General features: G+C 44.8%; 1 protein-coding gene across 8 annotated transcripts in view; it reads right to left on the bottom strand.

The window, feature by feature from the left end:
* Positions 1 to 15501, bottom strand: part of Plpp4 (phospholipid phosphatase 4) — a 129479-nt gene that overhangs the window by 60074 nt on the left and 53904 nt on the right. For 3 of the 8 annotated variants that reach the window (XM_063263429.1, XM_039078533.2, NM_001191631.1), the window contains exons 3-5: positions 9686 to 9776; positions 4429 to 4492; positions 2617 to 2741 (exon numbers count right to left, since the gene is read on the bottom strand). In XM_063263429.1, the coding sequence (XP_063119499.1) occupies positions 2617 to 2741; positions 4429 to 4492; positions 9686 to 9776 (280 nt within the window). Of the gene's footprint in view, positions 1 to 2616; positions 2742 to 4428; positions 4493 to 9685; positions 9777 to 15501 lie in introns of those variants that run through there. The other 5 variants (XM_039078528.2, XM_063263435.1, XM_039078539.2 and 2 more) reach the window with 3 other exon arrangements.

The following is a 15501-nucleotide window of genomic DNA, read 5'->3' as shown; positions in this document are numbered from 1 at the left end:
CCTTTAGCCTCCCCACACACAGTGCACATACCTACCCATGTGAATATATCCACCCATGTGTATGTACACACACAATGTACACATGCACAAGAAGCAGCACAGGGTATGAATAAACCTAGCTGTAATGAAGTGGATGGAGAACCTATAGGAGCTGACACCACCTTGAATACTACACCAGAGCCCTCAAAGCGTTAGAGTTTTGGAGACCTTAACAACAATGGTGAAATAACTCAGTGCAGGGGGAACCCTTCCAGCTGGCACCTGATACCCAAGCACACACTCACTTTAACTGTGACTCCAGAAACACAAGATTGGGAGGAAGCACTCTTGCATTGTGGCCGCGCCCAGAGTCATGCCTTCTTCTATCACCATGTCCTCACCCTAGGCACCTCAGTGGCACTATAAAGCAGTGTGTGGTGGCTCTAAGGTCAACTCTTTTATACTTATGGAGTTGGATCTGGCTCTGTTCATGTACTTATTGGCCTTCTGAATAAAGTTGTCATAAATTTGGTAACATAACATATACTCATTCCCTTATAGCTCTGAGACCGGATTCTTAAATTAAAAATGACTACATCAGCAGGGCCACACTTCCTCTAGGCTCTGTAGAGGAACCATTCCTGCATCTTTCAGCTCTAGTAGATCCTGTATCACCATCTTCCAGCTCTGGTAGATCCACATGCTCCCGGGCTGTGGCTGCATCACTCCATCCTTCTGTGTCCTCACCTAGCCTTCTCCTCACTTCTACCTCCACCCTCCTCTGCCTGTCTCCCACGAGAACAACTCTTGCTGGGTTTCAGAATACCCTAAATCTAAGACTTCATCTCAATATTCTTGACTTGAAGGGTTTTTTACTGTTCATTTTGCTTTGGTAATTAAACACTGAGAGAAAGCAAAAGTATGCTTGGAGAATGATTACTACAGCCAAGTTATTTAACACATCTATCTATTTTCTTATGTAATCTCTCTCTCTCTCTCTCTCTGTCTGTCTGTCTCTCTCTCTGTCTCTCTCTCTCTCTCTCTCTGTGTGTGTGTGTGTGTGTGTGTGTGTGTGTAGACACACCCTTTTTAAAAAATTAAGTAATAGCTATAGATTCTGGAGAGTAGGACCTGGATTTGTTTAGGGGAAGGGGGTACAGTATTCCACTTACTATAATCTTCACAACTGTAGAGAAGAAAATGAGGCATTTATTTAACTGACATGAATGTGAGCACTCTATTATATTAAATCTTTGTGAGGGAGAAAACACCATCATTCCAGAGGCTGCTGTCCTCAGATGAGTAACCAATCCTGTCTGAGCCTCACTGCTCTGTGTAAGAAGAGCTCATCCTCCTCCTCGCAGGCTACAGAGCTGTAGCAGTGGTTGATAACGATCCCCTTAAAGTGCCTGCCGCTCCCATAGCTCATTGATAGACCCAAGCTTCCTGTATCTCTGGGCAAAATGTCCATTCAAAGAAGTTTTTAAGATGTTTCTTAACTCAGCCACTCACCAGTAAGGTGCATCTTTGTCACAGAATTCAGAAAAAAAATCCTATTAAGATAAGAGCCTTGCCAAAAAGTAAATGATTAGATCTATGCAGAACTTCACAGTTTGACAGGAGGCTTTGCTGTTCCAAGGAGTTACCTGCAGCCATAGTCTGTTTCCAATTATCCCAAGAGTCATAACATCACAGACAGCCTATTCCCGTGGACTCCCAGGGCTGTATTTTGCCTTATCTTTGGATTCCTAGAACCAATGCCTGGTGTCTAAGTCAGTCAATAAACCCCACCGGAGTGAGTGGAGACACCAGCTCTGGTAATAAATAATAACAGAAGAGCCACGGTTACAAGTCCAAGGTCCAAGTGCCTTATTCTGGAGGGATTAAATAAAACAATGCACTTCCACATTCTGGTTTTGAAGGATTCTCCAGAAATGTTAGTAATCATGATCGCTGACTTTAATCCTCCCGTCTGCTGAGAACAGAGGCATTTCTAGTTCCATTAACACAGCTGGACTCAGAAAGGTGACATTTGAGAGCCAAGGTGTGGTAGAGCCAGGACGTGTCACAATTCAGAGGTCTGTGGCATTTCTTATTTCTTTGCTTTTGTTTATTTCTGCTATGCTATTCTGCTGCTGGTTCAGACTAGCCTTTGTGTAAAGCTGATCTAGGATTTAGAGTCTATAGTGAAACAGCATATTGAGATTCATGTGCATACATACATATTTTCATATGCATTATCTATATGCACATGTGTTATATATTTGTTCATATGTATAATACACTTCAGTTAAAAAATACTAGATACAATGCTCAATTGAACACTGGTTGTCAAGGTAGATTCCCTTTGTACTGTCATATTGTGTCATACCTTCCAAGGCTGAAATGTCTCATGCCTCTCATGCCACACTCTTCTAAGCTCACAAAAGCAACATATACAGCAATACAGCACTGTATAAAATCTGGAGCCTTGGCTACAGGCTTTCATGACTTCCCAAGGAACACTATTTTTCTAAACCATCCATCCCACAGTGAAGAAAACTACACTGTGCTAATATTCAAATACCAAAACCATTTCTCTTAAACACCCCCAAGAAAGCGAGCAGGAGGACAAGAATGTCTTCCCCTTGAACTTACAGGAGGAATGGATACTGGGGAAGCTTTTGCGGCCCTCCGACACCAGGTCAGGGTCACCTGTGCAGTGCATCTCTGAATTCATCACCCCATCTGGAAAGCAGCGGTAAAAGAAATCGGGGCGAGGTCTACAAAAGACACCATGGACATTTTCAATATAGAATGCTGCCATCACAATGTGCCCCAAGCTCCCCACAGATCCCAACCCTCCTCAGAACCCCTCTGTCATCCTCCACAGGAGATCCCTGAGAACCCTTCAGACATGGTTGCTGAGGAAAAGCTCATTCTTTGGGGTCACAAAGGTCTGAAATGGAATTAGGTTTGTAGCCTTAGGGAGGCTTCCACCCTCCCCGGCCATATTTCTACATCTAAAAGGGAGAAAGGGATACCTGGCCAAAGGTGAAGTCTTGAGCATTAGGTAGTGAACCTTCTTAGAGGCACCTAGGCATCATCAGAATCGAGAGGACTTCCTGTCTTACTGTTCGGTCAACCTAGACCCTGCCTCCAGGTTCTGAGATGCTACATGCCACATTTTGGTGGTCAGTTGTCTTTTCTCACCTAGTGGCCCTCAACTTGGCTGGGAAACCTGACAGCTCAGTCACACAGTGTGAGGAGTTCAGTGACCCAGGCTGGTGGCTCTGGTTTAGAGCAGGAGTGGGACAGGCATCTCTAGAGGAAAGAAGGGTGATTCTGACTGAAGCCAGGTCCTCCAGAGCCATCCAAGCTAATATTAACTTAGCTTTGGGTGTGGGAGGCATTGCATATCCACCATGTATATAGAGCCTATAGAATCCTTAAAGCAGGGTCAGGGTGCTGTAGGAGATGGTACTCCTGCCAAGATCATCCATGATCCATAAGTGGCAAACATAAGCTGTCAGCCACAGAATTGAATCCCATGCCCAGGATTTCACCACAGTCTGAATGTTCTACTTGAGGGAGGATTGACTCATAGAAACGTGCCAGCCCACTACTCTATGGGCTCAACTCCAGCACTGCTGTGTGTAGACCAAGGGTGAGGCTTGCTAATGCTGCAAGAAGATGTCCTTTTTACTTGGCATACTGAGTCATAGTTGTCACGTACAGACTCAGTGATCTTCCTAGCTCTGGGATATCAGGAAGGTGCCTCTGCGACCTATCAGAGCTGCTCCTGTCCTGTCTTTCTCAGACCTAGCCACTGTTTCCTAATGTGGTTGTCCACTTACTCAACCAGAATCTCAGGGGGTGAGGCTGGAGAATCAGTACTTTATCTAGGCCCCAAGTGCATGCTGAGCATGGAGACCTGGAGGAACATTCAGGTTAGAGTAGTTCATTGGCTGATTCTGACTCTTTACCGGAGCCACCAAAGGAGAAGGAGAAGCAAATGGAGATTCAAGATTTTTTTTTTTCAGGAGCGGTAAGGGAAGTGTGTCATAAAGCCAGATCTGAAATGCCAACCCATACATCTCATTCCAAAGACAACATACATAAGTGATCTGATTAATTTGTTAAAGGCCAACACTGATAAGTGATGACTAAGCCTGCCAAGGGCCTGGGATAGCAGTGGATGACTCTGGAGATGCCAGTAGCAGGTTTTGGCCAAGAGAAAATGTGCTCAGCCAGCCAGTGGACACACTGTCTTACAAGTGAACTCCTCTCTAAAGTAATGAGTTCATAATTTAAAGGAGAGAAGAGATCTGAAGGCCATAAATCCCAGAAGAGCAACAATTTAATGGAAAATCAGACACACTGGAATCTGTCCTCCTGGTGTCCTCTGATCATAGTTGCCATATAGGTGAACTTTGGGGTATAAGACATGTGTTTCTCTGTGGAACTTACCTTCCCACTATCAATTTAATAGTGTTTGTGCAGACTCCATTCAAAGCAAGAGCCAAGGACACTGCTATAAAACAAAACCAACAGACAGAAAAAGAAAAAACCAGTTGGTTCTCAAATTTTAAAATCATCATCATTATAACCAACATCACCACCATTACCACCACCATCATCATCACCATCAACATATCATCACCATCACTACCATTACCACCACCACCATTATCATCACCATTATCATCACCATTATCACCTATCACCATTGCAACCATCTCCATCACCATCACGATCATCATCAACCATCACTTTTATTACCATCACAACTATCATCATCACCACCACCACTACCACATCATCATCATCATCATCATCATCATCATCATCATCATCATCATCATCATCTGTGATTAGATTTAGTTTATGACTACAGAGTTGTTAAACGATATTTTAAAAACATAAAGGGAGACCTTGTTGCTAGGGAAAAATGCAACTGGGGCAGGGCTATGGAGTTTGTCCCATAAAATATCACATTCTTATGACAAGAAATTTATCTTTCTTTTTTTGCCAGAATTTTGAGCCTCACAAACAAACCTATCTATCACTTTCTAGCCTGATATAAACAGATTTAATACAACAGCATATAGAATATCTTTTACTGGTAGCAAAACACATAACTTTCTTATTTCTTCCTGGCAACCTCCTCAGACATAATTCAAATCAGAGCAGCTGCCGGAATCTTTCTGAAGAGCCAGACAGCCTTGCCAGGCCTCTGTCTCACCGCTGACCCATCACCTGCCAAAAGCAGTCCATCACTGTTTCCAAAATGTTGGAGAGTCCAGGAGGTGACTTTTGTCATCTAGACTAGCAAGAACTTCTGGAATACATTCTTTTAAAATATACAGCCCAGGGACCTCCAAGCAGCCTGGAAACCTGCCGACTTCCCCTACAAAACCCCTTCCCTACAAAAACCTTGACCCTCTCTTAGAGTTTGTTAAAGGGACTTAGGCATAGTCATCACCGTCAGTGTGATGAGGGTCAAATGTCTTACATAAGCAACAGAAGCCCAGGTTCTCTTGTGCTTTGCTGAGTAGTCAAAGATGTGAGCTACCATTTCTCTTTGGCAAATATTAACTGCTTGATGCCAGCAGAGATTTATGTCAGATGAGAGCAGTAGAGGGCCTTTTTCAGTAAGGACCTTCCGTGAGTGATTCATTAACATTAAGTGTGACAGATGAGCTCTTCTATATGCAGAAAGCATGGCCCTGACAGTCACCAGGCCACAGGCTACTAGAGTGAAGACAGAGCCACCTGCATTTAGCAAATTGTAAGAAATGGAAGGAAGGGGAAGGCTGGGGTAGATACTTATGGAAAGGGAAACAAACACCTGAGTGGTGTTTGGTGGTGGGTGATGGGAAATTCTTGGCTATATATAAATATAGTGGAAAAGAAGGGGTAGGTCCCTGTTGGGGAGCTGAGCATGAGTCGGTCCCACAGCACTACCATGAAAATGCCCAATGTGCAGGCCGGGCCATAGTCTGGTTCTGAGTTCAGAGAACATAGCGACAATCTGGTAAGGACAGTCTGTACACAGAGATCTTTCCTGCCTGAAATATTGACTTCCTTCTCGTCCGTAAGCTCAGAGCAGAGGTGAGGCCTCTTCTGCAGAACTGAGAAATTCCCCTAGGTTATCTGGGCTGACTTCTCTGAGAATCCTGACAATAAACTGTGAGAGATCACAGAAATGACAGTGGTGTCCTCCTTGTTAGAGTTGGTCCTGCCATGCTTTCTAAAGGAGTTCCACTCAGTCTTAGCTTGGGAGCATGGCCTCAGTGCAGACAAGCCATCTGTGAGTAAGCATCGCAGCTGCTCTCCATCCCACAGAAATTTGTGTGAACTTCATCCACAGTTCTGTCAATCCAGAGCACAATATACCTCATACACATCCGGAGCTGAGTGGGCTTATCACAGCACAATACACTCTTTCCAAAGGTTTGAAGTGAGTAAGCTAGAAAACCCCAATGTACTGGCTGGTTTTGTGTGTCAACTTGACACAAGCTGGAGTTATCACAAAGAAAGGAGCCTCCCTTGAGGAAATGCCTTCATGAGATCCAGCTGTAAGGCATTTTCTCAATTAGTGATCAAAAAGGGAAGGCCCAGTCCATTGTGGGTGGTGCTGTCCCTGAGCTGATAGTCTTGTGTTCTATAAGAGAGCAAGCTGAGCAAGCCAGGGGAAGCAAGCCAGTAAGCAGCATTCCTGCACGGCTTCTGCATAAGCTCCTGCCTTCAAGTTCCTACACTGTGTGAGTTCCTGTCCTAACTTCCTTTGGTGATGAACACAATGTGGAAATATAAGCTGAATAAACCCTTTCCTCCCCAACTTGCTTCTTGGTCATGATGTTTTATGCAGGAATAGAAACTCTGACTAAGACATCCAACAACCAGCAAATTTGCTATATGATCCAAATGCTGGAAAGAGACAGAGAAGGATCAAAAGCTAGAGTGATGAGATTTGGAGTGTGGGAATCGCTTTGGCATTCTGGAAGTACAAACAACTGATTAATTTTTATATGGATGATACAATGGATAGGGTACCTGATGAGAAGGACTCAAAATGACAGGGTACTGATGCAGGGCCCTCTCATGAGGCATCTACTCCTACCTTCTGTATTCTTTAGAAAGATGACTGATCGGTGGCTGGTAGGCAGGGGAATGCATGGCCCCAGACTAACCTGAGCCTGCTGACTAACAAGAGCACCACAGGTCTAATTCATGTGATGTTTTCACACAATCTGACAGACCACTTTGACTGATGGATCAGAAATGCAAACAAGACTGAGAAAGAAATTCAAAGTGTCATGTCTTACAGGTTTACTTGCGAGGGGCTGGCATTGAGGGTGCTATGGGATATGGGCGTGCCAGAGGATTTGAGAGCTTATCATGTCATTTGTTTTGTTTGCATAGTTTTAGGCAGTCTAATACTCCAGTCTTTCCATAATGGAGTTCTGGCTATTCTACAGCCTGAAAGCCTATAACCTAGATGCTACAAGGACTGCCATTCTTGCACATAGGTAGCAGAGGGGAACACTGGGACTCAGATATAAATAAATGACTATGTTAAATCTTCTAAAGACCCTCAAGTACAGGACAGACATGACAACTAAACCCCACTTCCTGAGAGAGATCTGAATTCCAGGCTTGATGAGAAACCGTCTACTTCTCTGACCTTGGTGTTTGAAGTCCCCCTCCCTGCTGCCAAGCCTTGCTTAAAAGCATGGGTTGTTTGCAACCCCCTGTGCACACTGCTGGCTTTTCGTCATTTTCCAGACAAGAACTCATTGATTTCGGCAAACAGAACAGCCAATAATTCCTCTTTAGTTACCGTAGAGGAGGCAGAGTATGGTGCTCAATTTCGAGGCATCACCCTAAGGGAGATTTAGCAGAGAATGAAAATGTCTGAAGGAGGTAACCAGGCATGCTTGGAGACACCACAGGAACACAGCGCCATGGCCAGCAGTAAATTATAGCCACAAACAAGACAGACCATTCTTACCCTCTGTCATTTATATTGGGATTCTGTGTGAGGAAGCAACCACAGCATAAAATAAGGTGAAGGGATTTCCAAGCCAACAGAGAGGGTACCCAGTAGGATGTTCTAAAGACCACCATAGTATCCATCCAAATGCTGCCCTGCTACTGAAGCCCGTCATAGGAGGGTACCGATGCTCCCAACCCCCACGAAAACATTTAAAACTTTGTCATCACAACCCAATCCGAGGCCATGTGACCAAACTCTCAGTCTACAGGTTAGCAGCCTGGAGAACACACCTGACTGGAGAGAGTGAGCATGGTACTTCAGGCTGGCTAGAGTCACAGTTTACTCTCAGCCTGGAGAAGCAATTGAGTAAGACTGGAACCAAGAAATAGAGTGGAAGTAGTAGGTGCCACCAGAGTTGAACAGTCAGATAGATACATAGGGAGAAAGTGGCACACTGTGAGCCCAAGTCTCACGTCTGGGGCCTAAGAAACCAAGGCTAGGGAGGACAGAAGACAGGAAGTGGAGGGGCTGGGGGATGGCTTATTTCAGGCAGAGTTGTTCGTGAGCTCCTGGCCTTTCAGCTCTCTTCCCATTGCAGACCCATGGGGCACTGCTGTTCTGTCCCCTCCTTTCCTTGGAGTTGATAAGATTGTTTGTTTTAGCTCTGTCTTTAAACCCACTATTTACTCTAGCTAATTTGAGAGGAAAACTGAACATTATCCTTTTCAACTAGACAGACATAACTAAAGTCTGGTTACATAAAACCAGTTCTTTGTCCTTTAGACACACACCACCTCATCCATCCTCCCTCACTAAGGGAGGAATATCCTGTATATTTTCATCACTAAAGCCCAGCAACTAACAAACAACTAACAAACGCATCCCTCAGTGAGGAACTCGGGTTCTAGATTTCTACCCCAGAGGATGGCAGGTTCAGAGACTATGCCAAACCCAAGCTTGGGGACTTAGGGATGAATGTCTAGATAACTCATTTAAAGTATATACAGTCAATCCAATTTAGTTTTCCAGGGGATTAAAAAGCTGGACATTTAGACATGGGTTAAATTACTTTAGTTGCTAAAACAGCCCAGTAGGATAGTCTCTCTGTCTCTGTCTATGTCTCTGTCACTGTCTTTCCCTGTCTCTGCCTCTGTCTGTCTCTGTCTCTGTCTATGTCTCTGACTCTGTCTTTCTCTGTCTCTGTCACTGTCTTTCCCTGTCTCTGCCTCTGTCTGTCTCTGTCTGTGTCTCTGTGTCTCTGTCTCTCTCTGTCTCTGTGTGTGTGTGAGAGAGAGAGAGAGACAGAGACAGAGACAGAGACAGAGAGATAGAAGGGGGAAGGGAGGTTCTCAGCCTATAGCCCTGGCTAGACTAGAATTCCTATATAGATTAGTAGACCTTGATTTGCACAAACCTACTTGATTCTGCCCAGGTGTGTGGGATTAAAGGTGTGAGCCATCATTACTGGACCATGAGAAAGCCCTTTGGACAGGGAAGTGACTAAAATTTATAGGTCTCTGCTGGGTGCCTTCTGAGAACCCCGCTTGTGAATGCCATTCCTCCCCATGGGCTCAAGTCCTTTTAAGCTTATCTTATTTTTCCACAGTTTTAATTTTGACCAAAAGGAAAAAAAATCAGTTGGGTGTAAATGAGATTTTTTTTCAAATGTGATTATCTAATTAAGATCATTCCCAGCCCCTAAAGCAAGAACTGTGAATACTCTACCTAAGAAGGCTTCCTTAATTTCAGTCTTGTCTGTCCGCCGGATAATTTTCACCACACAAATAACAGCCAAGGGTGTGAGGAAGGAAATTGCCTGGAAGAAACAAGGAACAATTCCTCATGAGGACACTGATCTGCTTCAGATGTGCAACCCATAATTAGTCCTGGTTAGCTTCAACTCACCAGTCAAATGACCTTACTGAACTGACCTTAAACAAAGAAGGGCAATTTGTCTATGTGGAGCAAAAACACAGACTGGGAAACTGGAGGTCTGACTGCAGGTTCTAATTGATTTGTAATTGCTAGGAGCCACATTTAAAGTGGGAGCCTTGAAAAGAGTAAAGAACAGTGTATAATTACAGTAGTTCATCAGCATCAGTAACACTCTGGAGTTTTCCTTCCACCCCTCCTCCCCATCTCTCTCTCTCTCTCTCTCTCTCTCTCTCTCTCTCTCTCTCTCTCTCTCTCTCTCTCTCTCTCTGTGTGTGTGTGTGTGTGTGTGTGTGTGTGTGTGTGTGTGTGTGTGTGTGTGTCAGAGGAATGACTGTAGGTTCCCTAGCAACATGAGTTGGGACTTCTTAATGAATCAATTCATTCCCCTTTGGAGTTCTTTTGTTGAATATCCAGTTTTTCCCCTTCAGGTTAGAAGTGAGCCCCTTTATACAAATTCTTCCTTCCAACTTCACCTGCTTCACCTGGATGTCAAACTTCTAGATACCTTTGTAAGGGAGTTTCTAGATTGGGTTAATTCAGGTAGAAAGACTCAACCTAACTGTGGGCAGTACTATTCCCTGGGTAGGATCCCAAAGAGAATGACAAAGAGATAGAGGCTGAGGCCATAACTCATCTTTCTCTCTGTCTCTCTGTCTATCTGACTGTCTGTCTGTCCATCTCTCTCTCTCTCTCTCTCTCTCTCTCTCTCTCTCTCTCTCTCTCTCTGCTTCTTGGCTCAGATGCACCATGATCAGCCACCTCCTATTTCTTTCTTTCTTTCTTTTTTTTTTAATCTTTATTAACTTGAGTATTTCTTATTTACATTTCGATTGTTATTCCCTTCCCGGTTTCCAGGCCAACATCCCCCTAACTCCTCCCGCTCCCCTTCTAGATAGGTGTTCCCTTCCCCATCCTCCCCCCATTACCACCCTCTGCCCAACAATCACGTTCACTGGGGGTTCAGTCTTAGCAGGACCCAGGGCTTCCCCTTCCACTGGTGCTCTTACTAGGATATTCATTGCTACCTATGAGGTAAGAGTCCAGGGTCAGTCCATGTATAGTCTTTAGGTAGTGGCTTAGTCCCTGGAAGCTCTGGTTGCTTGGCATTGTTGTACATATGGGGTCTCGAGCCCCTTCAAGCTCTTCCAGTTCTTTCTCTGATTCCTTCAACGGGGGTACTGTTCTCAGTTCAGTGGTTTGCTGCTGGCATTCGCCTCTGTATTTGCTGTATTCTGGCTGTGTCTCTCAGGAGAGATCCACATCCGGCTCCTGTCGGTCTGCACTTCTTTGCTTCATCCATCTTATCTAATTGGGTGGCTGTATATGTGTGGGCCACATGTGGGGCAGGCTCTGAATGGGTGTTCCTTCTGGCTCTGTTCTAAACTTTGCCTCTCTATTCCCTGCCAAGGGTATTCTTGTTCCCCTACTGACATGACTCCCCCACCATGATGGACTGTACCCCCTCCAACTGTAACCCAAAATAAACCCATTCTCCCTTAAGTTGCTTCTTGTCAGGTATTTGGTTGTAGCAACAAGAGAAGTAGCTAAGGCACCATCCAGCACTTTTCCTTTGCACAAATACTCATGGAATGAAGCTGGTGGGGGCCACATGCAGCCAGACTCATCACAAAGCACTAAATGAGGCAGTTTGTGTTTTAGGAATATATAAGGCTCATGATGGCTCTGACACGACTTCCCGTGTTCAGTGATGGGCCTGGAAACAGACAGCTTATGAGTTACAAGACCAGTCTTCTTAGGCCAGTTTTCTGTCTCCAATATGGAGTCTCTAACCAAGCTTTCTAAAATTAATAAGTTAGTTTTAATTACTGCTGCCACCCAAAGGAAAGTTACTTACTGAACTCTCCATGTGAAATATCTCAGGATAACAATCTCCGGACAGTTTGACACAGTACAAATCAGTTAGTGAAAAGAAATAGTACTCCTACTTTGGAATTCTTTAGCTGTACTCAGGTGAAATGCCACTTTTTGCAGAGGGATTTCCTGATGTGACCAAGTCATCATGGATGGAATTCATGAAAATAGCCATGACCTTTCAAAACAAATTCTTCTCATTTCGCTCTTATTATTTTGGTCTCTGGCTTCAGAGACGGTTTACAAGACACCAGAAGGCCGTCCTTCCTATTTGTCATCATACCTTTGTGACCATGAATGACAGTAACTGGTTTTGGGTTGTCCCCTTATTAGCTATGGCGCTGAGTGACATGGGTTATTTGAAAATCAACTGACCAAGTCATTTGGATGGCAACTGCTCATATCTGAATAACCTCAGGGCTTGCTGAGACGATAATGATGTACTTGAATGACAGCTGGTCTGGGAACTGACGATCACTTTTTAAAAACATGGATCTCAAACAGTTCTGATCCTGGTGATTGAGAAACACATTTCCACGTTCAGATTCTGAAAACCAGTGTCTAGAGGACAACTTTCTGACAGCCAAGACCACAGTTAAGACTCAAGAATCCATTTTGTCTCTGAATGCAAACATCAAGTTCACCAGCCTCGCTGTTTCCCATCCTTTAAAGCCGTAGTTCATATCACAAGCTCCTGAAGGGGAGAGCCCAACTCATTAACCAGCGACCTTTACCACCACCACCAAACCGAGCATTAATAAGATAACATAGAGCAAAAGAAACTATTAAGAGACAGCCCTAGTCAACATGTGTTCATATATGCAAGCCGAAATAAAACTCAAAATTAAGTACAAGTGGGAAAAGACTTCTCTGTGAGGCCCCAAAGGCTGGTAAAGGGGATTTTAAAGCAGGATGTTTGGCCCAAATAGGGACAGAGCATCAAGTGAGAAGTATGCAGGCTCACAGCCAAGAATCCGGACTAGGAGAGTTACGAGGGGCCCGATGGCAAAGGCTTTCTTTAAGCATTGTCCCTGACACAGATCTCTTGTTCTTAGGTCTCTCTTCCCTCTGCCTCTGCCAACATCAGCCTTCATTGTACCCACTGTGCAACTCTCCTGAGTAGATGCAATTTAGGATTGCTCTATGACACTATGAAATTTCCACACAGGAACTGCTTACTGAGCCAGCACTAAGTACCCCAGAGGAGGGGCACAGTTTCTGCACCTCAAGAATTCCTCCAGAAAAGGGCCGTAGCCTGACAGAGAGCATCCAGCTCCATCTCTGAAAAGAAGTATTTGTGGGCAGTTGAAGACTGTGATCTTCCTTTCCTATATCCTAGCAACGCTGGAGGCGCCAGTCTCATGCCTTTGTCCTGGCCATATATGGTGGTTTGGTTGAATGTCCTACAGCAGCAGTTCTAAACCTGTGGGTAGTGACCATCAGAGAACACATATTTCCAATGGTCTTAGGAACTGAGACACTGTTCAGGGACAAAAATTACAATTATGAAGTAGCAAAATATAGATAGATAGATAGATAGATAGATAGATAGATAGATAGATAGATAGATAGATAGATATATGGTTGGGGTTCTTCAGATCATTGAAAATACCAATGGTCACAGCCCACAGGTTGAGAACCACTGTCACAGGTAGTTTTATGCATTTGATCCCAGTCAATGGCTACATTTGGGGAGGCTTAGGAGGTATGAATGGAAGAGGTACATCACCGGAGGTGTTCCGGTTTCAAAAGCTGCACGTCGTTCCCAGTTCATTCTCCCTCCTTCCTGCTGTGATTTAAGATGTATCACTCAGCCAGCAAGCTTCTCTGGTCACCCTGACTGCTGCCAGGCTTCCCCACTGTGATAGCGGTAGACATTTATCCCTCTGGAACCATAAGCCCAAAAAAATCCTTCTATGTTTGTGGTATTTATCACAGCAACAGAAAAAAGTCACAAATACAGCAAGTATCTGCAACATCTTTGGGGACAGAGAGCCCAATGTAGAGCAGAGACATATTTATATATACCGTCCCCTCCCCCCTGTCTCTTACCTGATGTCTCACCATACCCCAAAATGAGTGCAACATGAATTCAAACTACACCCACAGGGTTCCAGGATCTCATATGGGATTCACATGTGTCCCACACAAACCTACCTGATACAAGTGGAGAGAGCTCGGGAGAGGAAGAAGGTTGGGAATAAGACTGAATAGAATTTTCCAGGCACCTTGCCCAAGCAGTGTATGTCTACCAGTGAATTCCACACAGGAAAGGTCCCCAGTGTCCTAGTTCCACCCCATCTAGAAATGAAATCTGCCTCAGCCATGCTGAAAAGCACTGGGCTGTCCCAGCTGTGTCTAGGAAAGGGCATGACTTGGAACAGCCTATCGGCAACGGGGACATGAATGCAGCAGGAAACGTTGAGAGGAGGCGAACCCAAAGCATTTCAATGTCAGGAATCTCACTGGGGAGGTGGTCACCAAGGCTCAGCTATGCCACAGCACAGAGGCTAAGTGCATTCCAGCTCTGGCACCTTACATAACGGCGGACAACAAAAGGATTTTAAAGAGGACTCCAGAACACAGACACCCAGCAAAGTCCCTACTTTGGGTAAACAATGGCAACCTGTCGCCACAGAAAGGGCTGTCAAAGACTTAAAAGGAGACTACAAATTAAACTGTCTATCACCAGCCAAGTTTGTCTCTTCTCTTTCTATCCTCTCCCCAAATTGACTAGTTCCTATCTTCTTTAAAAGCATCCCTGAATAGGAAACCCTCCTAGCGAATCATCCCAGTGACAGGAGGATTTTAACTGAGAGATAAAAATCAGGTGTGCCCCGAAGAATATGGAAGAGACAAAGGGACTGAGTCTTGGGTTGGTATTTCCTTGAGAGGCAAGGGAAATTTTGCAGAGCTCTCTTTTCAGTTTCCTAGTTAAGTGTAAATTGCTCTTCAAAGGTTGTCCACCAAGGCTGAACATGCTAGTTGACATTTGTGTCTGTGCCTCCACAAGAATAGAAGCCACATTGAAGAAGCCACATCGGTTCAGCATCCCTACTTCATAACCCTGGGCTTGGCTCATGGCAGATGATTCATGCCTGCATGGGGAGTGAGTGAGGAGTGAGTGAGTGAGTATGAGGATGATGACCACCACCACCACCACCACCACCACCACCACCACCACCACCACCATCATCATCACCACCACCACCATCATCATCACCATCATCATCAATCTCAAGGCATCCACCATCTGGATCCATTCCTGCTTCCTCTGCACCCTTCACCCTTTATACACCACCCCTTCCCCAACCAACTCTGACTCAGTGAGCCTCCAGGGCCCTGTTCTCTCACTTTAGAGCTTTTATGTCTGCATCCTCTGTGTGTAACATACTGGCACCACCTCTCCACCTCACCCCAGTCCGAAAGAGGCCACATAGCAGAATGACTTCTTAGCGTCCTGAGAGGGTCTGGTCTAGCTTCAAACAGTTGTAAGATCTTGGTAGAGCTGTCCGGCTTTTCACCCTGAACTTATTGAGCCGATGCAACATGGTGCTGAGAGATTCTGAGAAGCATTAACCGAGATGCTGCTTGCTATGTGTTTCTTGTCCTCAAGAAAAGATGGCTGCCGTGGTTGTTCATGGCAATGATAGTGATGAGCATGGGTAATATGATGATGGTGATGGTGATGGTGATGATGATGATGATGATTGTGGTGATTTGAATAGGAATGT

Source organism: Rattus norvegicus, chromosome 1 (genome assembly GCF_036323735.1).
Source record: "Rattus norvegicus strain BN/NHsdMcwi chromosome 1, GRCr8, whole genome shotgun sequence".
NCBI classification, from domain to species: domain Eukaryota; kingdom Metazoa; phylum Chordata; class Mammalia; order Rodentia; family Muridae; genus Rattus; species Rattus norvegicus.
The sequence above is the reverse complement of the archived record's forward strand: the minus strand, read 5'-3'. Positions and strand labels throughout refer to the sequence as shown.